The sequence below is a fragment of the Rhinatrema bivittatum genome, chromosome 5 (genome assembly GCF_901001135.1).
Source record: "Rhinatrema bivittatum chromosome 5, aRhiBiv1.1, whole genome shotgun sequence".
Taxonomy (NCBI): domain Eukaryota; kingdom Metazoa; phylum Chordata; class Amphibia; order Gymnophiona; family Rhinatrematidae; genus Rhinatrema; species Rhinatrema bivittatum.
In genome coordinates, this window is record NC_042619.1 from 20,296,658 (window position 1) to 20,324,329 (window position 27,672).

At 43.5% G+C, this 27,672-nt stretch overlaps 1 protein-coding gene across 2 annotated transcripts in view; it reads left to right on the forward strand.

Moving 5' to 3' along the window:
- The window catches only part of C2CD3 (C2 domain containing 3 centriole elongation regulator), a 429,817-nt gene that overhangs the window by 368,439 nt on the left and 33,706 nt on the right, over window positions 1-27,672 (forward strand). For both annotated transcript variants that reach the window (XM_029602105.1, XM_029602106.1), the window contains exons 31-32: window positions 6,969-8,222; window positions 19,362-19,467. In XM_029602105.1, coding sequence (XP_029457965.1) covers window positions 6,969-7,789 — 821 coding nt within the window. In that variant the 3' untranslated portion in view covers window positions 7,790-8,222; window positions 19,362-19,467. The remainder of the gene's footprint in view (window positions 1-6,968; window positions 8,223-19,361; window positions 19,468-27,672) is intronic.

Genomic DNA, 27,672 nt, shown 5'->3' on the forward strand with positions numbered 1-27,672 from the left:
CTGGTTGGCTTGCCTGTCAGGGTTGCTTCTGCAAGGTCCCATATTTTTGGATCTGGAGGATCACTTTTGAGAGGCGGCAGTTGCGCTTAAAGGGTTATTCAAAGACAGTCATTTCCACATTACTCCAGGCTAGACATCCTCCTACATCTATGGCTTATGTTCAGGTCTAGAAGGTGTTTGAGGCTTGGTGCCTTCAGCAGCATCTGGAACCCTTGTCTGTGAGTGGACTTCTAGCAGCAAGAGCTGTCGAAGGGTCTGGCCTATAATTCTGTACGGGTTCAGGTGTCTGCCTTGGGTTGCTTTAGTGGCAGGGGGCAGGGCAGGTCTTTAGCTTCCCATCCAGATGTTGTGTGATTTCTCAGAGGATTCCAGCATTTATGACCACTGGTAAGGAAGTTGTGTCCGGATTAGAATCTCAATCTGTACTTCGTGTGCTCTGTGAGGCCCCTTTAAGCCCTTAAGGGGAGCGTCATTGAAGGATCTGTTGTAGAAGGCTGTTTTTCTGGTAGCCATATGTTCAGCCAGGCAGATTTTGGAGCTGCAAGCTTTATCTTGTAGGTACCCCCTGTCTCCGGATTGAGTCAGACAGGGTGACTTTGCGGATGATGTCGTCCTTTTTGACGAAGGTGGTTTTCCTCTTTTCGTTTGAATCAGACAGTGGAGTTACCAGCCTTTCCGGACTGGTCTAGGGTGTCTCCACCAGAGAGGGAGCTGCATCTATTGGATGTACGCAGGACCCTGTTGCATTACATGAAGGTTACGAATTCCTTTCAGCGGTTGGATCACCTCTATGTTCAGATGCGTGAATAAGGAGCTAAGGCTTCAAAAGCTACGATTTTCTCGCTGGTTGAAAAAAGCCATTTCTTCACTTATATTTGTAAGGGTTGTACGGTGCCTGTAGGCTTGCAAGCGCATTCTACAAGAGCACAGATGGCATCCTGGGCAGAGTGTCAGTTGGTATTTCCACAGGAGATATGTAGGGCAGTGATGTTTTCAACGCTTCTTACTTTACCAAGCATTACCGATTGAATGTGTGGGCGCAGGAAGACGCAGCCTTTGGTGAGAGTGTTCTGCCTGCAGGTCTTTCGGGATCTCATCCAGTTTAGGGGTTCATTGGTACATCACACTTGTCTGAACTGATCTGGGTATGAACAGAAAAGTCCAGAGACCCAGCCCGTTGTTACTGCCAAAATACTGAATATCCTGGTGTGGACTGCAGAAATTTACAGATTGTAAATAAGTTGATTTGGGTACTGTTTGTTTTTTCTGGAAGCATGGAGGGCTCCAAGTCGGGGGGGGGGGGAGGGGTTCCAACATTGAATTCCCTGTTCGCCCTGAAAGTTAGGGTGATAGGCTCTACTCTTTAGCTTTGGTACAGTTCAATACTGAGGGGGCTGTAGGTGGCACTCTGTTATGTAGCAGTGCCTCAAAGTTTTATTCTCTGCTTCCATCTGCTGGTAAGGATGCATAACCCACTTGACTGGAGTGATCTGTGGTATTACAGGAACGAAAACTGGCAGGAAAGAACCAATTTTTCTTTCTGACCTCCTGTGGTGATAGCATTTTCTCCCTCCCTCAGTTGAGTGTCTGATATCTCAGGACAGTAGGGAGGTGAAGGCTGGTGCCCCAGCCCCCCTCCTGCCAGAGGGAGAGTTCCTGTAGGGAGAGTGCGGTAGGGTAAGGGAGCCTTGGGCTCAGCCCTGTTAATTTGTCTCTCTTCCTCTCCTTTCTGTTTGGGTCCTCCTCTCCTCTTCCTGTTCCCTGCCCTGGTTTGCTGCCTACATCGGTTTTCAGCGCTGCAAATAAAGTTTGAATTAAAAAAAACAAAACGTTGGCAAAGACTGCAGCAGCAATCGCACACCGAGTTGGGGCAGGGAAGGGCAACCAAAACGATAAAGGGGATGGAACAGCTCCCCTATGAGGAAAGACTAAAGAGGTTAGGACTGTTCAGCTTGGAGAAGAGACGGCTGATAGAGGTCTTTAAAATCATGAGAGGTCTTGAATGGGTAAATGTGAATCGGTTATTTACTCTTTTGGACAATAGAAGGACTAGGGGACTCACCATGAAGTTAGCATGTAGCACATTTAAACTAATCAGAGAAAAATCTTTTCACTCAACGCACAATTAAACTCTGGAATTTGTTTGCCAGGGGATGTGGTTAGTGCAGTTAGTGTAGCTGGGTTTAAAAAAGGATTGGATAAGTTCTTGCAGGAGAAGTCCATTACCTGCTATTAATCAAGTTGACTTAGAAAATAGTCACTGCTATTACTAGCATCAGTAGCATGGGATATACTTAATGTTTCGCTACTTTCCAGGTACTTATAGCCTGGATTGGCCACTGTTGGAAACAGGATGCAGGGCTTGATGGACCTTTGGTCTGACCCAGTATGGCAATTTCTTATGTTTCTTATGTTCTTATGCTAGGAATAGAAGACCGCATTGGGCCATGTTGCTTGCAGGAGCCGAACTGCTAGTTTTCGAGCTGGCCGGAGTGCCGTGGCAGGGAAACCACGCAGCAGGCACCATTTTGAACTTGCAGCAGTACTGCTGAGGTGCACACAGGGTGGAGATGGCGTCGGGAGAGCAGTGCAGGAAAAAGCTGCACATCTGCACTGCCTGTCTTATACAGGTGATTAGCCCCAGGAGATTGCTAAGCATTTGCCAGAAATGTGTGGAGACTCAAGGGGATGTCTCTGCAGGGAATTTGTCCCTACAGGGACCTCGGGAACCCAAATTCTCAGTAGGGAAGTGTGGCCACAGCTCCTCCTAATGGGGGGGAGGTGAGGAGTCTTCCCCACCACCTCTTCTGCCAGTTCCTAAGGGCTTGGAAGGGGTTTTCCTCTACTCAGGCAATGGATCTTTCCATCTTGTCATGGGTGAAATTTTTAAAGGCCTGCAAGCTTTTGTAGTGAGCAGAAAGGGTCCCAAGTGGAATCTCACGAACATCTGCATGAGGAGTCTCCCTTCTCAGGATTGCAGAAGCAGTCAAAGGAATCCTCGTCTCTTCCCCCTCCCCCCAGATGGGTACAGCAGAGAAGGGGACAACATTCTGGGGGAGAAGGTGAGGATGCGGATCCTTCAGGAGACTCCTGGGAAGAGTCTGGATCCTTGATGGGGGATCCTAACGAGGCATTTTTGGAGGAGGGGAGATTCCCCCAGATACAGAGCTGCACAGGACAATGCTTCAGTTCTTCACAGAGATGAGATATAGGGTTTGATTTTACAGAACTTGAAGGCCCTTGTTGTGAGAAGGCTTTGTCTGCAGCAGCTCAGAATCCAAAAAAAGAGTCCTGTGATGGTTAGTTTGCGAAAGGTGCCCTGACTTTTTCCTCTGCACAAGACTGTTCAGGAATTGATCAATTTGGAATAGAGTTCTCCTGAGGCTAATTTTAAAGGGGGTCGCTCATTAGTGGGTTTGTTCCCTATGGATCCTAAAGCTAGGGAGCACTCTGGTTTCCCAAGGTGGATGCCCTAGTCTGCATGGTGACAAATGTACCACCTTTCCGATGGAAGGAGGTGCAGCCTTAAAAGATGCCCAGGATTGGAAGATTGAGGCAATTTTGAAACAGGCCTTTAAGGCAGTGGCTATGAACCTCCAAATTTCTGCATGCTGTTGTATGGCGGCCAGGGATAGATTACAATTGGCCCAGGAAGTTCAGGAGACTTTGGGCAAGAATGGCCCATACCTGGAGGCGAGAGCTGCAGATGCAGAATATGATTTGGCACATTACAGCTACTCAGGGTATGACTTCGGTGATTGCTGTCCAAAGACTACTCTGGCAGTGAAACTGACCCACTGATACTATTTCAAAGTCCAGTCTCACCAAGTTGCCTTTTAAGGGGCGCTTATTATTTGGGGAAGAATTGGAGAAGATGGCGGATTGATGGGGAGACTCCAAATTTCCTTGGTTAACAGAGGACAGGAAATCTACTCCCTGGTTTTTGTCTGCAAAGGGGCGATTTCAGAGCGCTCTGCATTTTCACTCTTCCAGAGGTTTGAGTGATCAGAGAGTCCCGTTTCTTTGCCAGGTCTCAATCCTTTCGGCAAAGAAGCCAGGTAAAGACGGTGCCTCTGGCTCCGGAACTCCTCGATCCTCCCAATGAAGGTTTTGGGGTCCATCCTACGGTTCTAGATATAGGCGGCAGCTTGTCTCAATTTTATCAGAGGTGGGTCCACATCACTTCCAACCAGTGAGGCGTGATGGGTACACCTTGGAACTTATCTGTCCTCTCTCAGACACTTTTATGGTTTCCCCTTGCCATTCTGCAGAAAAGCGGGCAGTAGTTCAGGTCATGTTGCAGAGGCTGCTTGCTATGAAGTCTGTGGTTTTGGTTCCAAAAGATCAGGAAGGTACAGGCCATTATTCCATTTACTTCGTGGGTCCCATGAAGAACAGCTCCTTTCGACCTATTCTAGATCTAAAGGGAGTCAATCGAGCTCTTCGGGTTTTCCAATTTTCGGATGGAGACCTTAAGATCAATCATCATGGCAGTACAGAGGGGAGAGTTTCTTGCTTCTCTAGACCTCTCGGAAGCATACCTATACATTCCAATTCGCAAACAGCATCAGCGTTACTTGCGCTTTGCAGTTTTAGACTGCCATTACCAGTTTCAGGCATTGCCTTTTGGCTTGACCACAGCACCCAGGATCTTTTCAAATGTGATGGCGGTGGTGGTGGCTGCAGCTCTCCGTAAGGAGGGGAATTCTGGTCGTAATTGGACGACTGGCTAATCCGAGCCGATGAAGAGAAGTCAGGTGGTATTCAGCAGGGTGGTTCAGTTGCTGCAGCACCTGAGATGGGTAGTAAATTTGGCCAAAAGCAACTTGCAGCCTTCTCAGGTTCTGGTGTATCTGGGGCTTCTGGTTCAATATGGCTCAGGGCAAGGTGTTTCTTTTGGAGTCCCTTCCCGCATTCAGAAGAACTGGGGGCAGATCCAAGCACTGAGATTGGCACCTTCTCTGCCAGTATGGTTAAACCTACAGACGCTGGGATCAATGGTCACAACGATAGATGTGACTCCTTGGGCACACATGCATATGCATCCTCTGCAGACGTCCCTTCTAGCCTGCTGGAATCCTCAGTCTCAGGAGTACAATGTGCTGTTGACCTTGCCACCTGAAGTGAGACAACAGTTGCTCTGGTGGTTACCATCTGGATAAGAAATGGAGTTGGAGACTCCCAACTGATTGGTGGTCACTACAGATGCAAATCTACAAGGTTGGGGAGCTCAACTGTCAGGAGCTAGTAGCGCAGGGGCAGAGGGATACCGAAGAGGCATCTTGGTCCATCAACCAGCTGGAAGCTCAAGCAATTCAGTAACCTTCTGCAGTTCGAGGCCGGTTGGAAGGAAAAGCGGTGAAAGTAGTGTCAGACAATGCGCCAGTAGTGGCTTACATAAATCATCAAGGGAGGACTTGAATTCGGCAAGTCTGTCAGGAAATGGATCTCCTTCTTCCATAGGTGGAACAGCAGTTTCTCAGCATTGTCGGCTTCTCATATAGCAGGGGTCGACAACGTGCATGTAGACTATCTGTCATCACGAGTTGGATCCAGGAGAATGGGAATTTGTTCACCAAGTTTTCAATTCATCGAGGAGCGATGGGGTTGGGTCTTTTCTGGATCTGATGGCGAGTCACAAGAATGCAAAAGTGATTGCTTTTACAGTCTGACCGGGATGCTCTAGCACTCGGAATGAAATGTTGTTTCAGTCTTGGACACGGGGGCAAGTTACTCTGTGCATTTCTGCATGGTCCGTAATCAATTGGTTATACAGAAGTTAGCGCGGCATCCAGGCTTGGTGCTCCTGGTAGCCCCGGATTGACCGCGCAGGGCCATGGTATATCGAACCTCCATCGTCTGCTGGCGGAAGATCCGTGGCAGCTTCCTCTGTTCGGGGGGCTTCTGCGGCAGGGTCCGGTATTTCATGACAAACCGGATCAGTTTTGTTCTTACAGTTTGGCCCTTGAGAGGGCTTGCCCGGATGAAGAGGAAGATGAAATTACTTCTTACCTGATAATTTCCTTTCCTCGACGTAGGGGCAAGCCAGTCCACCATCCTGCCCTGGGCTGACTTGAGACGGTTGACTTTCTTCTGTTGTATGAAGATCCTTATTAAGAAACGTATTGTATGGCGAGGATCTTGGATATGCATGGACTTACACAGTACTTGGTAAGTGAGTTTCATTCTACAATATTCATTTAATAGTTTTCTATTAGACTATTGTTGCAGAGGTGATTCCATTTTTTTTATAAAAAATAAAATTAAAGAATTGAATATTATATAATGGGGCAAATGTTCTGTTTTAAATAATGATTATTGGAGGATGCAATAAAGTTTAGGGTTGTTTAGTGTCCATGGTTGGCTTTTGAAGAAAAAATACTGGCCGGCTGATGTCTGTAGTGAGCTATATGAGAGGGATGTCTGCGAGTCATTGTCTTCCATCTCTACCTGCTGGTTGGAGTGCATAACCACTGGTGTGGACTAGCTTACCTTCCTTCAAGGGAAGGAAATTATCAGGTAAGAAGTAATTTCACCTTATGATTTAGAAAAACAAACCAAAAATGAGAGAATGCCCAGGGTTTTCATGTCATCTAGAGCCAGAGCCTATGATGATTCCACTGGCAATTCAGTTCTTAATGTGTGGCTTGCATAAAAAATAATCTGGTGTCAAAATTGCTTGCATAATATTTTTATATCTAACGGCCTGTAATACAGAAATTCAGATCAGGTGAATACACAGCACATAGGTCAATTCACTGTATTAAATTATTTGCTTTTTGTTTTTTATTGAGCCCTGTCCACAACATCTAAACTTGTTTTCATTCAAATGAGTTATTTTCTTTCAGATGCCACAGTATACAAAAATGTACTAGACCAGACCAATAAAATTCAAAAAATGAGTACATATGAAAATGATTGAAGCCATTTTATTTCAGACTTACTAATACTAATGCTTACTTGATTAGATCTACAGGGAATAACTAAAGACACCAAAGCATCTTTCAACATACCTGAAGCATCTCCACTCATACAGTACCAGAGAGATGCAAGACCTGAATTACAACAAGATCAGCCATTAGTGGAAGCAGAAAGCACCTATGTGAATACGCCACTTCTCTCTTCTCTTGAACTACTAAATTTTAGAAGGGATACAGCTGCCACATTTCAAGAACAAGCAGTCATTGGAAATGAAACTTATTTGCCAGTAGAACAGAACCAGTCAAAGGAGTCTTCAAATAATTCTATCCAGTCGTGCAAATCTTCAAGTATCCAATACCAAAAGAATACAGATGTGTGGCACATGATGAACCAAAATGAATGCACAGAATCTACTCCTGCTTTCCCATCTCTTGATTCATCAAGCTGTAGACGAGGTATGCTTGCTGAATTCTTAGAGCAAGCAGTTCCTGGACAGGAAGATAATTTGCTAGCTGGGGAGAACCTGACAGAGGAGCCAGAAAATGCAATCCAGTCATGCAGTGAAGAGGATTATGAAGAGGATATCATAGAACCGAGAACGCTGAATGAAATAACAGCCATGACTGATAAAACCAGCCCTTGGTCCAGTATTCTTTCAGAACCAGAACAGGATCCTAGAGGACCATCATCATATGCAGGAAGTGCGGAACAGCAATGTGAGACTACTGAGAGTCTCCTCAAAGATGAGCAAGTTGTCAGCAGCCACCCATTATCCAATTTATTGCAAGATGATCAGAAAAATACGCCCAATACAGTTACCGTTAGAACCAATGATCTTTATTCCACAGAAAACACTGGACTATATTAGGGGGAAAAGTCCTGGGAGGTTCAGATGACGATGTTGAGACAGACGATTCAGAACCACTTCAGCTTTCACAGTCATCAAGAAGTCTTTTTACCAAGGAAAGATCATTAGACAGTGTTAATTCCAACAAGACTGTATCTTCGGCAAGTAAAGAAGCAGAAGAACCAGATAAGAGTTGGGCAAACAACCAGATGTTTCCCACGAGACCAATTCATTTGCTAGGTGGTGGAGATTGTAAGGTATCTCAGGGAAACATGACTGCATTCAGAAAAGTGAACCGTTTTATTCAGACTCTGAGCAACATGAAGATGATTCAAATGAAGATGCATATTCAGACAGATCTGAACAGTTTCAAATCTTCAAGAAGTCATGGAAACTCTGATCATGGATTTTTATCAAACACATCAGATAAAACTGCAAAATCTGGGATTACACTGTATCCTTTTTACCTTATCTAGGGAGGGTCAGTTCACATTATCACTTTTTTTAACTTTCAGTGTATTATATTTATAAATATGTGAATTATAAACAAACATACACCATAGATTGTACAAATAAAAATGAACAAATGAAAATAATCATAAAGAGCAAAAAGTATCACTTATAATCCTTAAAAGTGATCCACAAAAAAGAAAGGGGAACAAGGACTTGAGCAAAACTTGCACAAATGGAAACAGAGCGCTAATAAAAGAAACAACAAAAAGGCAAAGACCTCTACAGAACTTAAAAGCCATCAATGTTGTAAAAACAGTGCAACCAATAATAAACCTGCCAAATCAAGTGGCTCATGCTTTTTCTAAGACTTCTTGAGGGAACAGAAGCTCTGGTTTTGCTTAAAGGGTGACACTTAGAATGATGAGCTGTGCTTCCAGGCAGCTCTGAAAAGTTAACTGGATTCCCAGAATAAATAGTTAACATTTCTATTTATTTATTATGTAAATAGTTTATAAACCACCTATCGCCCTTTCTAGGCAGTTTACATTCACAAAAATATAAAACATAAAATGGCAGCAAAGAGGCAAGCAAAGTAAACTAAGATAAAAACACACAGTAAATTATTTACTTATTTAAATAATATTAATTATATATTTAAATAATTTAATACAAAACACTACATTTAGCAAGATATATCCGAGCAAAAGTGGCTCCCAGCTTCAAGATGGAAGGCTAAAATGTTCTTCAGTTTTTTGCTTGCATCGTACAAAAAAAAAAGGGAACAATATAACGCATAAATCATTAAGAGAGCAGTTTTCAATCTGTTCATACTGGGACAAAGTCCCTGAATATTTATTACCCACAAATTGTGCCCCAGGCTTCTAAAGGAAGTGCTTGTACAACTGCTTTTTGCATTGGCACTTTTTCCATGTAAAAGAAAATGTTCAATCTATGCACGTTATCTCCCTCCCTCCAGTTTGCACACACCCTCTCTAAATGTTGCTAAAAGTAGACGTGGGAGTCAGCAACACACATGCTTTTAGTGGCATTGAGGGAAGAGAGTTTTCAGGTGGTCACTTTATACAGGTTAATCACTCTTTGCCCACATTAAAGGCTTTGAAGATTGTAGTAATGTTATGAACGGAAGGCCACATTTTTATTCATTTCTGATATAAAAGTAATTAATAATGTCCCCCTGCTCACAATGGCTGTAGACATTGACATCTCCAGTTCCTGTGTGAGAGAGAACCTTGCATGGGAGAAGTAACTTCAGATGACAAACATGGATCCCTAGATATGGGAAGTAATGTTACACGCATATCTCCCGCAGCATGCACCTCTCAAAAGTTTTCAAAAAGGGGTGGGAACTGGCCTGGATGGGACATGAGCATTTCAGGGCATGAACCTGAGATGTGCATGTAAATACTGATGTGATCCAGCACGCGTCGAGGTTCCCTGCCATGTCAATTTACTTCTGCTCTGGATGACGTGTAAGTTAAAAATTAAAGAAAACTAGGCAGGTCTTCAGGGTTTTAAGACTCTGTGCTATCTGGGGGAAGTGAAGGTTTTAAACTTTAGGGTTTGGAGAACCTGTCCTCTTAACTGAGCAAACTGGGGACGAACTGGTAAAACTGGGAATAGCATTGGCATGCACGCCTTTTTAAAATCCCCCCAATTTACGTGGTAGAAGCGGGATTTGCCCACATATGCCTGCACCCACTTAACTTTAGTGCACGTGTCCACATGACCAGGCTATTTATAACATGCATGCATATGCGCATATGTTATAAAAGGACTGCGTCCCTGGATGCAGGCTGACGTATGCGTGCAAATGTGAGCACATGTGCAGGTTTAAAAGTTACTGTCTTAATCTTTGGCCTTTAGATCTTTAAAGGTGAATTTTCAAAAGGGGTGCGAGTTAAAAAAAAAACAAAACAAAAAAACAAAAAAGCACATGTGCATGTAAAATAGCATAACATGTGAGCATATGATATTTAAAAAAAAATACAATATACACGCATAAATCAGGGTTTGCAAGTAAATTTGTGCATGTAAAAATGGGGCGGGCTAAGGGCATTCCAGGGAGGGGTCAACCTTTATGCATGTAAATTGATATTTTACTGCCTGCCAAAGTGTCACGTATAAGTCCTTTACACTCATTATATTTACACCTGATTTTTATTGGCATAAGTGATCATAAACATCTTAAAAGTGAAAAAATGACTCGTTGTGGACTCTGGTGAAATGGGGGATGTCAGGCTGAAGAGCCAGGAGGGTTTTCCCAATCTGCAGACAGACTGGGTGAGCTGGTAGACTAATTGGTAAAACTAGTTATTGCATTGCTGCACCCATGTTAGAAGATCCTCTGACATACACGTGAAAAAGCCGACCTATGGGATAAATGTGTCTAAATAAAGCGAGTAAAATCTATTCACGTATTCCTTTAAAACTGTAAGTACAAATATGCAGATATATCATTTGCACACCCTTCTCTGACTAAATTCCAGCTTATTCGCCTAAGTAACGCCTTTGCTGCTACTTAGATGGCCAAATTTGGCACTACAATAGATGGCCAAGTAGTTCTTTCAGATTTATCCAGAGAACTGCCTCTACTTTTCTAGATAAGTCCAATCCTGCACAGCTCATGATTTTACATATGCAAGGATTTGTACTCACATTTTATAATCTACACATGTTGTATCCGCGCAGCTTATAAATACAATAGCAAGTTTGTGTACACCCATATACATGTACAAATGAGCACACGCAAGCAGTTTTGAAAATTATCCTCCCTAGGGGGTAGTTTTCAAAAGGATTTAAACACACAAAACTAGCATTTATGATTGAAAATTCAGTCCTGTGGAGTGAAGTTTCAAAGGAGTTGTGTGCGTAAAACTGCAATTTTCAAAAGCCAATTTATACATGCAAATTGCATTTCTCCTAGGACAAGCAGGATGGTAGTCCCCACATATGGGTGACATCATCAGATGGAGCCCTGGCACGGAACACTTTTGTCAAAGTTTTTAGAACTTTGACTGGCACACTGAGCATGCTCAGCATGCCATAATCCCTGTGGCCACAGGGTTCTCCTTTCAGTCTCTTTTTTTTCACGCTACAGTTTGCCTCACAGGTTAGGAGCTCTGAGATTTCTCTCACCTTTTTTCCTCACAGAAAAATTGAAGTTTACTTCTTTAAAAGTTCCCTAACAGGGGTCTCCCATCATGCTCCGTTCCCTCCGATGATCAGTGAGTACTTTTCCCGTGTCTCCGGTCAGTTCTTGCCGCCTTACCAATCGGTTCCCACAGGTCACCGACCGTTTCGCGCCCTTTTTTTTCGGCATGTGACCGGGTTCAGAAGTGCCCAGAGTGTTCCAAACAATGTCGATCACGGACCCTCACACTGTGTGTGTTTTGTGCCTGGGTCCATCGCCCGATGTCCACCGGTGTCCCTGACTGTGCCCAAATGACTCCAAAAAGGCAGACAAGCCCGTCTTGACAAGATGGAATCTTTCTTCAAAATAAAGTTAAACTCCATCGACTTCTGCCCAGTCATCACTGGCAAGTAAACATCCATCCATCGACAAACCCTCGCCGGGAGCAGCATCACCGACGCCAATCTGGGACATCGGTAGCATCATCCTCTGTGCCGGGGAAAGATCGGACCAGGCACCGATGTGAGCCCACACCCGGTGCCGGCATCGATGGCCATTGAGCCACCTTCAAAGAGAGTCTGGGGAGAGGAGCCCCCAGCCTCCTCTGCACCTGAGACCCCGAGGCGTTCCCCACCGATATCTGTGCCGGGTACTGAGCCTCCACAAACTCCTGTGGAAGGGCCAGTAAAGCCTAGCCTGCCTCCCCCTGTAGCTGCGCTATTCACACCAGCTTTCAGGGAGGAACTGGACATACTTGTCAGCCAGGCAGTCCTCAATGCCTTCCGAAGCCTGCAACTGCCATTGATGCTGGCTCCCATACCAGCACCGACCCCAGAACCATCGATGTTTGCACCGTTGCTGGACCGACTCGATACTTTCATCGGTGCTTTCCCTACTCAGCCCATTCCATCGGCACCGAGTCGACCATCAAGACCTCGGCAGCTCCCGATAACTATTCCAGGCTCCTCAGAGGAAGACAACACAACTTCTAGTCCGACTCCAGCTCCAGGTCCATCGGGCTCTCGTGGCCTAAACGTCCTCCATTCCCCTCGATGCCATCGATTCTATTGAAGCCTCCATCAATGCTATTACACCCTCCATTGAAGCCATCAAGGCCTGCATCAATGCCTACGTGCCCTGGAATGTTAGACATTCTCCCTCCTTCAGGAACTCCCATGACCCATGGAAGGATGTGGACACAAGATACCTCCACATCAGAGGGCTTGCTCTCAGAGCCTTCTCCTCCAGAGGAAAGATGGCGGTCTCCTCCTTAAGACCCTTTCCTTCGCCAACTTTATCAAGGAAATGTCTGAAACCATTCCCTTCAACCTGGTGATAGAAGAGGACACCCGTCACCAGACCTTGGAGGTTCTACGGTTTGTTGATTGCCCCCAAGGAAATTATGGCCATTCCAGTGCATGAAGTCCTGTTGGATCTCCTACACCGCCTATGGGAGCATCCTGGCACTGTTTCACCAGTCAACAGGAAAACAGATGCAACATACCTGGTGCTACATGCCCCAGGTTTTCAAAAACCACAACTTCTTCATCAATCTGTTGTGGTGGAATCCGCATAGAAGAAGGCCAAGCAATTGCGTCCGCATTCCTCAGCTCCCCCTGGTAAAGACCAGAAGTTCCTGGATGGACTGGGTTGAAAAATCTTCCAAGGCTCCATGTTGGTATCCTGTGTAGCTGCCTACCAACTATATATGACCCAGTACCAAAGAAATCTATGGAAGCAATCCAAGATTTCGTGGACTCCGTGCCTCAACAGCAGCAAGAAAGCCTGACTGCCATCATCCAGAAGGGGTTCAAAGCAGGGAAGCATGAGGTAAGAGCGGCATATGACTCCTTCGAGACTGCTTCCCGGTTATCAGCAACAGGAATCAGTGCTAGAAGATGGACTTGGCTGAAAGCTGCTGATTTAAAACCTGAGGTCCAAGATAAGCTTGCTGATCTCCCGTGCACTGGAGACAATCTCTTCGGAGATAAAATACAGGATGCAGTGACTCAAGTTGAAAGATCACCACGAGACCCTATGTCAATTGTCTACAGTCACTATGGACACTCCTTCCTCATCCCGCAAAGCATGAGAAGGGACCCCAGAAGACCATTCTACCGTTCATACAAGTACTATCCTCCTGCATCTCGAGCGAGACCAGTCAGAGCCCCTCAAAGGGGACATACATGCCAGCCCAAAGCACCCTGAGCACAACCAGCCCCACAAGCTGGTCCAGCCTCCAAATTTTGATGCGTTTCCAGAGAACAGCAGCCAATCATCAACGAACCCAAACCCAGAAATACCTGTAGGAGGCCGTCTGCACTTCTTCCAACACAATTGGCGCCTCATAACAACATATTAATGGGTAATATCCATCATAGCCCAGGGATACTGTTTAAACTTCCTCACAGTACCCCCAGACTCTCCACCCAATCCACTATGGGCCCGAAAAGACCACACATTGCTTCTAGAGTCAGAACTTTCCACCCTTCTGCGAACCAGGGCTGTAGAAGCCGTCCCCCTGGCACAGAGGAGCAGAGGGTTCTACTCACGTTATTTTCTGATTCCAAAAAATTGGGCAGTGTCCGCCCCATCCTAGACCTCCGCAATCTCAACAAATTCTTTCAAAAAGAAAAATTCAGGATGGTATCTCTCGGCACAATGCTTCCTCTACTACAGCAAGGAGATTGGCTCTGTTCTCTGGACCTTCAGGACCCATACGCACATTTATTTATTTATTTATTTATTTTTGGTTTTTATATACCGATCTTCCTGCATTAGATACAAATCAAACCGGTTTACAAAGAACGTAAAACTTGCCTGACGCATACGCACATATCGCCATATTCCCACATCACACCTGCGCTTCATAGTGGGTCACAGACATTTTCAATACCGAATTCTGTCATTCGGTCTAGCCTCAGCACCTCAAGTGTTTACAAAATGCCTAGCAGTGGCTGCCGCACATCTATGCAGAAGCACCGTACAAGTGTTTCCTTACCTGGATGACTGGCTAATAAAGAATCAATCCAAGAAAGGAGCTCTCAACTCTCTAAAGCTCACTACGAATCTTCTACACTCACTAGGATTTCTGATAAATTACCAAAAATCCCTCTTGAATCCATCTCACCTCCTTACCTTCATCGGAGCAGATTTGGACACCACAGTCAGAAAGGCCTTCTACTCAACAACCATGCAGACATTCTCTCCAAACTGGCTACATCTCTGGGCACATACAAAACAGCCTCAGCCCATCTTTCCTCACATTGCTGGGCCACATGGCTTCCATGGTCCACGTCACTTCTATGGCCAGGCTAGCCATGAGAATAACTCAATGGACTTGAAATCTCAGTGGCTTCAAGCCATTCAACCTCTTTCATCCCAGATCCATGTCTCCGACCAACTGCGCCTGTCACTTCTCTGGTGGACAAACAGAGCCAATTTGCTAACAGGTCTACACTTCCAGCAACCAGTTCCTCGAGTGACCTTAACCATGGACGCATCCAACTTGGGTTGGGGAGCTCATGTGAACAACCTTCAAACTCAAGGTACTTGGATACAACTCGAATAAAAGTTTCAAATCAACTTCCTAGAGCTTCGAGCCATACGTTATGCTCTATATGCATTCAAGGACTGCCTTTCACACAAGACTGTTCTCATACAGACGGACAACACAGTTGCAATGTGGTACTTAAACAAACAGGGAGGAACAGGCTCTTATCTGCTCTGCCAAGAAGCTGCACAGATCTGGGCCTGGGCTCTTGCACACTCCATGCATCTCCGGGCCACTTACTGGCAGGCATACAGAACATAGTAGCAGATTGCCTCAGTCGATGTTTCCATCCCCATGAGTGGTCTCTGGATCCCTGTGAAGCGAGCAAAATCTTCCAACGCTGGGGTCAACCAACCATTGACCTCTTTGTATCCGAACTGAATCACAAAGTGGACAGATTCTGCTCCCTTCACAGGCAACAAAACACGTTAGCCATGGACACCTTCGCTCGCCCCTGGAACACAGGCCTCCTATACGCATATCCTCTGATACTACTAATAGCCAAAACTCTCATGAAGCTACAACAGGACAGGGGATCAATGATATCCATAACCCCGTACTGGCCTCGACAAGTATGGTTTCCAATGCTTCTCAACCTCTCCATCTGAGAACCCATTCACGTGGGCATAGCGCCCAATCTCATAACTCAAAACCATGGCATGTTACGTCACCCGAACCTTCAATCCCTTTCCCCTCACAGCCTGGATGTTTAAAGCCTGATTCTGCAACCGCTCAATCTTTAAACTAGGGTTACACAAGTGCTTGTAGCTTCACAAAAGCCTTCCACAAGGAAATCTATAATTTCTAAGTGGAATAGATTTACCCATATGGTGCATGAAAAATGGTATCGACCCCTTTTCCTGCCCCACTTCATCTCTATTAGACTATCTCTGGAACCTTTCAGACTCTAGTCTTCAGACTTCCTTGGTACGGGGATGCCCCCAATAACAGTGCAGCCCCTTGTGAGTCGGTTTATGAGGGGCCTACTACAACTTAAGCCCCCTCTACGGCCACCAGTTACTGAATGGGACCTAAACGTAGTACTTACAAGACTCATGGGTTCCCCGTTTGAGCCTTTGTACTCCTGTGATGTTAAATTTCTTACATGGAAAGTTCTTTTCCTAGTAGCCATTACATCTGCTCAAAGGGTCAGTGAGTTACAAGCCCTTGTCACATACTTACCCTATACAAGGTTCCTCTGTGACCGAGTGGTCCTCTGTACTCGCCCTAAACTCCTTCCCAAGGCCTCACATTCACCAGGGCGAGAGAGTTTTACACATCTTGGACTGTAAACGTGCACTTGCATTTTACCTAGACCGCACTGCAGTCCATAGGAAATCCACCCAACTCTTTGTTTCTTTTGATAAAAACAAACCGGGAGTTGCAGTGGGCAAATAAACTCTCTCCAGCTGGCTAGAAGACTGTATCGAATTCTGCAATGAGAAAGCAGGCCTTCCCCTTCAGGGACGAGTGAAGGCGCACTCAGTAAGAGCCATGGCAATGTCAGTAGCACACTATCGTTCAGTACCGATTGCTGAGATCTGTAAAGCTGCAACATGGAGCTCTCTCCACACATTTGCAACACATTACTGCGTAGACAAGGAAGGACGTCAAGACTCTGCCTTTGACCAATCCGTCTTGAAGAACTTATTTCCAGTATAATCCCAACTCCTTCCATATCCATCTGCTGTGATTTTCAGGCTGCCTCATTTTTTTACCAACAGTACACCAGTTGTTGTGCCTGTTGCACAAGTTGTACGCTGTTGGTCCAAACAAATATGAGTCAGCCTGTAGCTTGCTAATCACCCATATGTGAGGACTACCATCCTGCTTGTCCTGGGAGAAAGCAGAGTTGCTTACCTGTACTAGGTGTTCTCCCAGGACAGCAGGGTATAGTCCTTACGAAACCCACCCGCCACCCAGCAGAGTTGGGGGTCGCTTTCGATTTATTATTTTATTTTTCACTCGTACTTTTTACTACAAATGAGACTGAAGGGAGACCCCTGCTGGATTAACAAATGTCGGTACCTAATCAAACCAAGTCACACTACCTGAACACTTTTCCAAGGTGAGTAACTGAATTGAACTTTTCAACCTTTTTACTTAGGTATACTCTGCTCCTAGCTTGTTTCTAGTTTCTGGCTACTTTTTTTTTAATATACAAACACACTAACTTCTGCTTACTAGCTGCCTTACAGACTTTTAAAAATAAACACACTAACTACTGTTTACTATCTGCCTTACTGACTGACTATTTAAAAATACAAACAGTCTAACTTCTGTTTATTTGCTGCCTTACTGACTATTAAAAGCACAAACACACTAAATAATATTACCAAATAGTTAACTTTGCCCCAATACTTTTAAAAAAGATAATGTCCCAAGCAAAACCTTACTGATTCCTTTCAGCCACCAGCAAGGTGATCCTCTCTTCTCAGTGCTCCCACTGGATTGGAAAGATATCTTCCGCACATATTTTAAAAAAAAAAAATGATGGGCTTGATTTTCCACGCTTAAAACTGGGTTTTACAAGTGTAAATCCATGTTACCCATGTAAATGGGCTTTTGAAAATTGTTACGATAACGTTACATGCGTAACTCCTTTGAACATTCACCTGCAAGTGCAACCACCTCTCCCCTCCCCCTCCAGTGCCTCTCTCCTCAGTGTGTGTAAGGTGTACCCATAGTGAAACCAAGTTACGTGCGTACTTTTATGCGCACTGGCCCCTAATTATTTCTCAAAATGCCACTTACACAAATAAAATGGTGTTTTATGCATGCAAGTCGTTATGAAAATCAAACCCTAAGTAACCAACAAAAATGATGATGTAATACAACATTACCAGTATTAGTAGCATGGGATCTATTTAATGTTTGGGTACTTGTCAGGTATTTGTAGCCTGGATTGGCCACTGTTGGAAACAGGATGCTGGGTTTGATGGACCCTTGGTCTGACCCAGTATGGCAGCTTCTTATGTTCTTATGTACACAAAATTTTGAGATCACACAGGTCCTTTCTTCAAATATCATAGCCTTCTATGACTCCATTTTTCTCTATGACCAATATAACCCCTAGAACTATGCTATGGAATTAAGGGCCTGATTTGAAAAAGCATTTACTCGAGTAAGTGGGTTTTTGAAATTGCCACATATATATACATTGAATTGTCGATAGGATTTACTCGGGTAAGTGCGTGTTACTCAAGTAAATGGTTTTTGAAAATTGCTACGATAGTATGTTACATTTATGCACCTAACTCCTTTGAAAATTACCTCCAAACAGGTAGATTTTAAAAGCGCTGCTTGTGCAAAAACAGCCCCATACATGCGTATGTGGCTGCACGAGAGCAACGTAAATTTTAAGAAGCCGGGAAGTACACGCGTACGTTCCTGTGCACACACAAAGAATAAGGAGGTTGGGAAAGGGGTGGGGCATGGGTGTTCTGGGGCGGGGCCAAGACTTAATGCACCATAACCCCACATTTTTAAGGTGTGATCATGGTACATATTGGCATGTTACCTGCGTAACTTTACTGCTGGTCCTGATGAAGAGCAAGATTCAGACTCAAGTGGGGGGCTTACAGGACGAGGAAGCAGAGGGGTCCTGAACACAGGGCGGGGGAGGGAGAGAGAGAAAGCCTCTGTTAGAGACACAGTGTGTCATATTGTCTATCTTCCACTTTTAGGGGGCACTTTATACTCAGAGTGGGTTTTGGAGGAGGATGGTATAACATTGGTCTTCCTAGGGTGCAAGGGTCTGTAGACCCTTGTAACACCCCCCCCCCCCAAAAAGAAAAACCTACCCTGAGTTGAAAGTGCCCCTCTTACAGTGGTAGATAATATAGAGTGTCAGATTCTCTAGCAAAGTCTCTCCCCCCTCACCACCACCACCACTTGTGATCACTTGCGTGAACATGAATTTAAGTTTTTTTTAAAATGAAAAATAAAATTGACAGCTTCCCTTGATTGATGGAAATCTTGGCAATGGCAGCAATTGTTCTCAATGCACCCAACATAGCGTCATGTTTCTCAACACACTGCATCAGGGGTACAAATCAAAGCGGTGTCCGTGTCATTATGAGAATTGAAATCACCGCGTCTAAGTTGTTCAAAATGGTCATGCTGAAAGTTAACTTGCACATACAAGTGTTATGAAGGTCCTGTTTGCAGCTATCTATCATGAATATTTTTGAGGATGTGAATTATATTGAAATAAGTTTGAATGCTGCATTTGGTGATTGAACAATTTTTGGTTGCATTTATATTATCTGACTCTTTCATTTTGTGGATTTACAATGTTGTCAAGTAAACAATTATATATTGGCCTTCCTAGTTGGACTATCTTATCATTATTTGACGAGTTCAACGTGAGTTGCAATCAATTAATCAATCTGCATGATAGATTTCTTGGTTATTTCTTAACCTGTTTTGTTCAGACCGGACCCGCTGCTTGTTCCTAATTTCTTCCTTCCACCTCAGCATTTGGAAGCATCAATGAGAATGCTCAGATATTCCAGCTTCCCATCATCTGCAGTTTCTAAAGTAAGTAGATTGCTTCTTTTTACTGGATCTTCAACTCATAACCCTTCAGGTTTTCTGGAAGAGGAATTCTCCTAGGACATGCAGGATGGTAGTCCTCACAGATGGGTGACATCATCAGATGGAGCCTGGCACGGAAAATGTTGTCAAAGTTTCTAGAACTTTGACTGGCACACTGAGCATGCCCAGCAGGCCATTATCTGCTTGTCACACGGGGTCCCCCTTCAGTCTTCTTTTTCCGCAGTGTTAGTTGCTAGCACTTCCAATCCTCCATCAAGAAATCTTTGCGACAAGACTCAAGAAAATACTTCTATCGCCAGAGGAAGTACTACCCTCCAGCCTCGTGGCTCGCACACTCTGCGCTGGTTCCAGGGGTCATTCTTGCCAGCAATGGACCCCCAGGCCTCAGCCAGTCCCCCCAGCAGAGCCCCGCTACAGAGTTTTTGACTGGGAACAAGGGAGCGTGAGTCACTCGCCCATACGCCCAGTATCCTGCCCTTCTGTTGGTGGCAGGCTGCTTCACTTCACCAACCGTGCTATTACTCCTGAGGACTAACAGCTACCGTATTTTCCGGCGTATAAGACAACTGGGCGTATAAGACGACCCCCCCCCCCCCTTTTTTATACATATTTTTAAGAAAAAAAATAATTTTACACTCAAACAGGAGCAACCCTATCTATGAAAAGGCAACACTACAAATACCGTATATCAGGCCCTAAAAACCAATACACCTCTTATTAGGAAAACAGAACTAGCAAGCAGCTATAGATCCCCACACAGAAATAATTGTAAAACTATACTAATAAGCAGAATAAATGTTTCAAAACAGCTATGAACAGAATAACATCCAACAATTAAAAACTCATAAAAACTATTAAACATTCTCCAAACACCAATAAAATATTTCAAAAAAGCAGACACATCACATAATATTAAATAATTAAAACGGCAGTCAATCAAGAAAAATAAACTTTAAAAGCCACCTTTACTTACCCCCTCCAGCAGCTCTCCTACTCCTCTTCCATGCAGGCCGTAGCACACACCAGAAGCAGCAGTAATGGCTAAGCTCTATACTCATGGTCCTCTTCCTTAGGGAAGAAGAAAAGGCCAGCCGTGGATGCCACAGCTTTTTTTTTTTTTTTTTTTTTGCACCGCTGCCGTTCCCGCTGGGCTTGAACGTGCTGATAGCCCAGCGGCAACGGCAGTGCGGTGCGCGGGAAGGAGAAAGCCGTGCCGCATGAAAAAATAGCAGCGGCGACAGCAGCATCGGCCCCTGAGCAATCGAAGCAGCTGATAATAGGGAAAGGAGACAGCACCATGAGCCTCCCGCGACCAATGGGATTCTTCTTTCTTGGCCTGCGGGGGCTGCAGCTACTATTTGTGCTTGGGGGGCGGGGGAGAGGAAGTGAGTGAGAGAGAGAAAAGCAGCCAGCCTGTGTGTAAGTGAGAGAATGCATTTGATTGAGAGCATGTGTGTGATTGAGAGAAACTGGTCAGAGAGCAGGTGTGCCCTATATGACGATACCCGGCGTATAAGACGACCCCCGACTTTTGAGAAGATTTTCTTGGGTTAAAAAGTCGTCTTATACGCCGGAAAATACGGTAATCTTTATTATTGAGCTTTTAATTTTTTAGCTATCTCTTATTACTAAATGTATTTATTGTATTTCATTATTTATTTATTTATTTATTTATTTATTTTAAGTTTTTCTATACCGGCATTCGCAATAAATATCGCATCATGTCGGTTTACAATTAACAAGTAGATAGGGAACAAAAGGCAGAGAATAACATTGATCTAAGTAATAAAAATAATAATAATAGTAATGGTAGTAAAAACATTAAACAAGAGAAGGCTAAGGAATGCAGTTACAATAAAACAAGGGAGTAAATATAACTTGGATCAGAGAAAAGAAGCAGGGGTTTAAATATAGATAACATATATGCCAGTCAATGTGCTTATAGCGTTGAATAATTGCCCTTATGAGGTAGTGATATTAATTACTAAGATTAAGGCAAAGTCTGAGCGAATAGGTAATGATGGAATAGGTTCAGTTTAGTTCAGGGTTCAGTTTAGTTTAAATTGTAAACCGCTGTGAAGGCAATGGCTAATGCAGCGGTATATAAAAAACAATAAACTATAAACTATAACTACTGAATAAGGGGTAAAGCTAGCGCGTCCAAACGCGGGCTAACAGTGCGCTCCGGTGGAGCACACTGTACTGTATCGGCCTGTAAGTGGCTAGTTGGTGGATTTCATGCTACCATGTTCAGTCTGCTTCATGAAAACTGATTACTCCTCCCTCTAATTGACCAGCTTTGCAGATGAATCTCCCTAAACGTGTTCCTGCTGCTCTCGCAGCACAGAAGCCAATTGAGTACAGAGCAACATAGACCGCACATAACAAGGCCCCTGCAGCTTACAGCATCTTTTTGTTTTCCTGCTAGCTGTTCTTTTATGTAAAGAAGCAACTACAAATGGTCCAACTCTGCTACCACAAGGAGAAGAAAGTGGTTTTCAAGCACCTACAGCATTAGTTTTATAATTTGTAGGTGCCCTATGAGACATCTCTTAGGGCACAATATAATTGATGTCATTTTATACTGGTTGAGATAGTCTGACCTTCTCAGCTTTATTCAGTGGCCCTTACACAGCTGTTGTGCTATAAGAGATCTATATCTTGCATCAGCTGTCCACTTCTGATTCCAGCAGTCTGATCATGTCTCTTTTTTATAGCACTAGGGGGCTGGCCTGATAATATCCTCAAAAAGCAATTATACAGTCATCCATGGACCAATACTCTTGATCCTATGCCACCCACATTTGTATAGAAAACTGCTATTGTTTCAACCTCAAATTATGAAAAAAAAATAAATGCAAGTTCACCTCATTCCTGACCCCAGTGCTTAAGCTAAAAATGGAATAGTCTGAACTGAATAAACAGGAGGGGCAGAGAATTCTCTGTAATAGTGAAATAAGAACTTTTTTTTTTTTTTTTTTTGCATTATGGGGTTTCTGTGTGAACTTTGCTTTCCTAATACCACCTGCTTTTGAAAAAAGTTGTAGGCTAGGACTGTTTAACTTCTATTCCTGGTGCCTGTGTGAAAATACAGTCTGGGAAGGAGATAAAAAGAGGACTGAGTAGCAGGTGTTGGCTGACTGTCATTGCCACGGGCCAAAGCTTCCGTGAGTAGTTTTTCTGTCGAGGAATGCAGTAAACATGTTGGAGTCTCAGAAATGTGCCCTGGAAACTATGCAGCATGCTAATGGGAGCAGCATTCAGTGGGTTGGCAAATCCTGATGTGCGTCAAAGGCAATCATGGGAGGATAGCGACTGTGTCTTGTGTCCCATTCCTCAGAGCACTTCACAGAACCATAGTGTGTTTAAATGGGGAACAGACCTTCTGCAGAGAAAGGGTAACAGCAAACACAGATGATACTGAACTTCTGTACACTTTTAGTGCTAGGGTGACACACCTGTTCTACTTAAATGCTCCTTTTCTTTCCAGTATTATCTTGGCTTTTCATTTTCACTTCATTTATTTTGTCAACTGTTTATTGCTATTGCATTTTCCTGGCATTCTATGTGTTTCAGCTATGGGAGCGTTTCCATTTCACATTTCTTGGGAATTCTGTGATATCTGTTCCTCTGAGCTCTGGTACAAACTGCTGGAACAGCACAGGTGTAGCCCATACTCACTGGATCAGTAATACGTTGTAGCAAGAGAAGAAAATCTATAAAGCCAGGTCTTTACCCAGTCAAGCTTAAAAACACAGGGTCACCAGAAACAGTTCCAAAAGATGACTGGTCACTGCAGACTTTACCTTGATCCTGTTTTAACATTTCTGCACTCTTTGAGGGCGCTCTGACCAAAGAGCAGCCCGCATACCACATAGAAATTCATTCTCACCACATGCCTTGCAGAGGTCTTCTTACCCTTGTACATTTTTCATATCCTTTTGTCTAAAATATACAAATCAAAATGCATTAGAGTTTGTTTCACTGATCTACATAACAAGAACAATTTTAGAAATATTCCAAAAATAATGAAGAATTAAAAAAAAAAAAAGTTTTGCTTGCATGTCTTTACATCTTTTGTCCTAGCAAACCCAAATTAGCTCTGGTTCAAATAATTGCCTTAACAGTGCTCATAATAAGTTAAATAGAGCTCACTTGTGTCTGATCACAGTAGTCAAGCTAATTCAAATTCTCCTGGATGAAGAATCAAGCTGATTCTGTTGTATAACCTGAATTTGCAGCAAAGGTTAAAACATACCAATCAAGAAGCTAACAAAATAACTCTGGGATAGTGTTATTCAAAAGTTCAGATTGGGGAAAAGCTATAAGAAAATTTCTCTGTGTTTGACTTTGTCTTGGGGCATTGTCCAGTCCATCAGTTTGGCACCACTAAGACACTGCCGTGACCAGGCCATCCCTCCAGAGTCAGTAGCCATGGGTTAAGGAAACTGCTACAGAAGGTCACTGTGAGGCCTAAGATTACTTTAGGAAAAATCTGTTTATTGAGCAGAAGGTTGTACAAAGTTTAACCATTAGGAACAAACACAACTGTCAATTATAAGCATTATCATCATAATACATAACAAGATCTACCACAAGTAAACATAGATGATTCTCTGAAAAACATCTCAGGCTCATTTTCTCCTCCTTTTCCTCCTCCTTCCCATCCCAATTATCTCACAGATGGCCTTCATATACTTAATGCCTTCACAATCATGCTGCGGATTCTGGTAGAAAGCAATTGCACATATGGATCCCAAATTTTTAGAAACTTTGTGTCGTCTTATAGTACTTTTAAGCACAGTTAATTTTTCCATAAGTAATAAACTATGCATACAATTACACCACATCTCCAGGGTAGGAAAACTACCACTTATCCACTGTAAATAGTGCAACTTGCACAATCACTGGCAGATTTGCATCTCATATGTCACAGTCATCAAAAATGTCTAATAAACACAATTTTACGTCTACTGCTACTGGGCATTTCGCCCATGTTGTAATGTGTGCAAAAACATCTGTCCAGAACGCTGTATATTTGAACAAGACCAAAAACAGTGGAGAAAAGTACCCTCTGGTGCTTCACATTTTAAACATTTCTTATCCATAATGATATGAGCCTTATAGGTTCTTAAAAGTGAAAAATATAGCCTGTGAACTATTTTGAATTGCATCTCATGCACATCAGTGCTCTCAATTAGCTTTCCCAATCTACCTAGTGCAAAACACGGATCATCTTCCTCCAGAGAAGTATGTCAGAAGGGGGGGTCTAAGATCCATTCACCTCTCATGTTCCTATATAATTTAGAAAGTATCCCAACCTTCGAAATTGGGTGAATAACATCTGTTTCAAAATTACCCGCCAAAAAACACTTATTTCCTTGTAATACCGAGTCAATATAGTGACGCAACTGTAAGTTTGCATAAAAGTCTTTTTTGCTCAGACGATATTTATCCCTTAACTCCTGGAATGTCAAAACCCCCTGCTTTGTATCTACTAAAAGTTGACCAATTGTCTTTAATCCACACACTCCCCACTGTTCAAAAATCCCCTAATCGAATCCAGATTGAAAAGTGTCATTCCCTCTAATGGGAAAAAACACAGACCACTCCCAGGGGCAAACCTTATTTAGCCCTCACCCACCCTCCAAGCTTTAATAATAGCTATAATAATTGATTCATCGGTGTCAGCAGGGGCAACTCTGAGATCCTTGCATGAAGGAGATATGACAATGCCAAAGAGTGAACATACTATTATATCTCAATATTTGTCACTGTACTGAGTCCCCGTATTCAGTCTCTTACCACTCTAAACAAACAGGCAGCATTTTACAGTCGCAAATTGGAGAGCTTTAAACCACCATCCCAAAGACTCAAGTGGAGTTGAGAAATCTTCATACAAGGATTCCTTCGATGCCATACAAATTCAGATATTTTATTCCAAGCAGCTATATCTCACTTCGGTAATCACAATGGTAACATTTGCAGCATGTAGAGCTACTTGAGCAAGATAACCACTTTCACTAACTGGATCTTTCCATACCAGGAAAGCAAAAAGTGTTGCCAACTGACTGATAACTTCTTTCTGTCAGCCAAAAGAGGAAGCACATTTGAGAGATATCACAGGGAATACAAATACCTAAATACATTAAATCCCCCTGTGCCCATTGCAAAGGAAACTCCCTTCTCTACCCAGTCCACAAACGTTGTCATATCCAATGCCATCAACTTCACATTATTGATTCACAACCCCGATAAGGAAGCAAAATCATGCAATACATTTATTAATCTTGGTAATGAGTCCATCAGTTGAGACAGCGCCACCAAAAGATCATCCGCAAATAATGCAGTCTTCACCTCTTTAGAGCTACAACGGATTCCTGCAATAGCTCCATTAGCCAACAAACGTTTGGCAAGCAGCTCCATACTAAGGATAAACAAATGGGGAAAGAGGACACTCCTGCTTTATACCTCATTCAAGAGAAAATAATTCTGAAACTAATCTATTAACTGCCACCACTGCAACAGAAGCTTTATATAGCAGACGCAATATCTCCACAAAATGGCCATGAAAACCATAAAAGTGTAACACTTCAAATAAATAATCCCAAGCTAGATGATCAAAAGCCTTTTCTATATCAAAACTTACTAACAGCAGGGAATCATTTCCCTGTTGGCCATTTATTAAACTGGCTAAAATTCTTCGCACATTCATTGCCGCCATTCGTCCAGATACAAAACCCACCTGTTCTAGAGATATCAAGCGCGTCAACAGTGTCGCCAGCCTATTGGCCAACCCTTTTGCATACATTTTGACACTTAGGAGACACTGCATGCATGTGGGAGAAAGTTTTGTGGTCTGCAAATCAGCTCGTTTTTTTATTCTTAATTACTTTTGGAACAGTTCTGTAATTCTTTCGCAATGAAAGTGTATATAGTATGTTGTATAGATCAGTAAAATAAATTCCTACTTTAATGCATTTTGATATGTAATTTCTAGTCAGAAGAATGTGAAAAATGTACACACAGGTGTGAAGACTTTTACAGGGCACTCTACCATGACCTCCATGACTCCCTCTGGAGTGCTACACCAGCACCACATCCACACAAGCAGCAGTGGCCCTAGCCTGAGGAAATGACTGCCATCTTGACGAGCTGTCAGGGGACCAGCTCAGACAGTCTGTGAAAGCAGTGGAGAGCCACAAACATTAGCTTTCACCCCCTGCAACCCAAATTTTGTAGGGGAAGAAAATTGTGCAAATTATGTAGAATTTCTCCAGGAGTACTGGGCAAGATGGCAACCAGAAATAGATACAAGGAATGAGGGAAGCAGGGAAAGAACAGAGAAGCTCAAGGAGGAAGAGAAGGATAATGGAGAAAAAAGAAAGGCGGTACACATGACAGTCCCAGAAATGATCCGTCATTGAGGTCTGCGGATTAATTGGGCTTTCATGTTATTCCTGATGAATATTTATGAGCTAAAGTTGCCTTAATTGTATGGAAATATATCTCATGCTTGTTCATTAGGAATATCCTGAAAACCTAACTAGTTTGCCATGCACTAAGCCAGTAAAAGGATCAATGGACTCTCTACCTGGGTAAGGTCAAGCTAGGTTGAGAGAACACTGCACAAATCTCATCTTTGGGTGAGTTTCCTCACTCCGAAGTTCTTCAAATCTTCACAAGAGAGCACTGTTCTGTTCGAACGTCTCACTTTGAATGTCAAAGTGGCCCCTAACCCCTACACTAATACCTAAACCTCACCTCAAGTTACTAGGTGGGCTTCCCATAGAGATATAAATATCTATCTATGTGAGGACATTATGGCTAGTCTCTCTCTCTCTCCTGTTAGCTAGGCTGGCTCTCCAGGACCTTAAAACTACTAAACATGGTCCCCCCAGTGGTTGTAAATAGGAAATACAACAATTCTGGCACTTATCACAAAGTGCGAAAAGTTATCGCATTTTGCGGTAACTTAGAACTTCGCATAGGTATTAGCGCAAATTGCGATAAACTGTCTATTACCATAAAACACGCCCCTTTTCCTATCACATGCGATATTTAGTGCATTTTGATAAATCCAGGCCTAAGTTACTTACGGCTCGATACAGTAAGGCCGCGGTAAAAATAGTGCGGCAGTGTCAGGCGCACCCTTCCTCCCCGCACGCACAGTTCTCCTGACCTAAC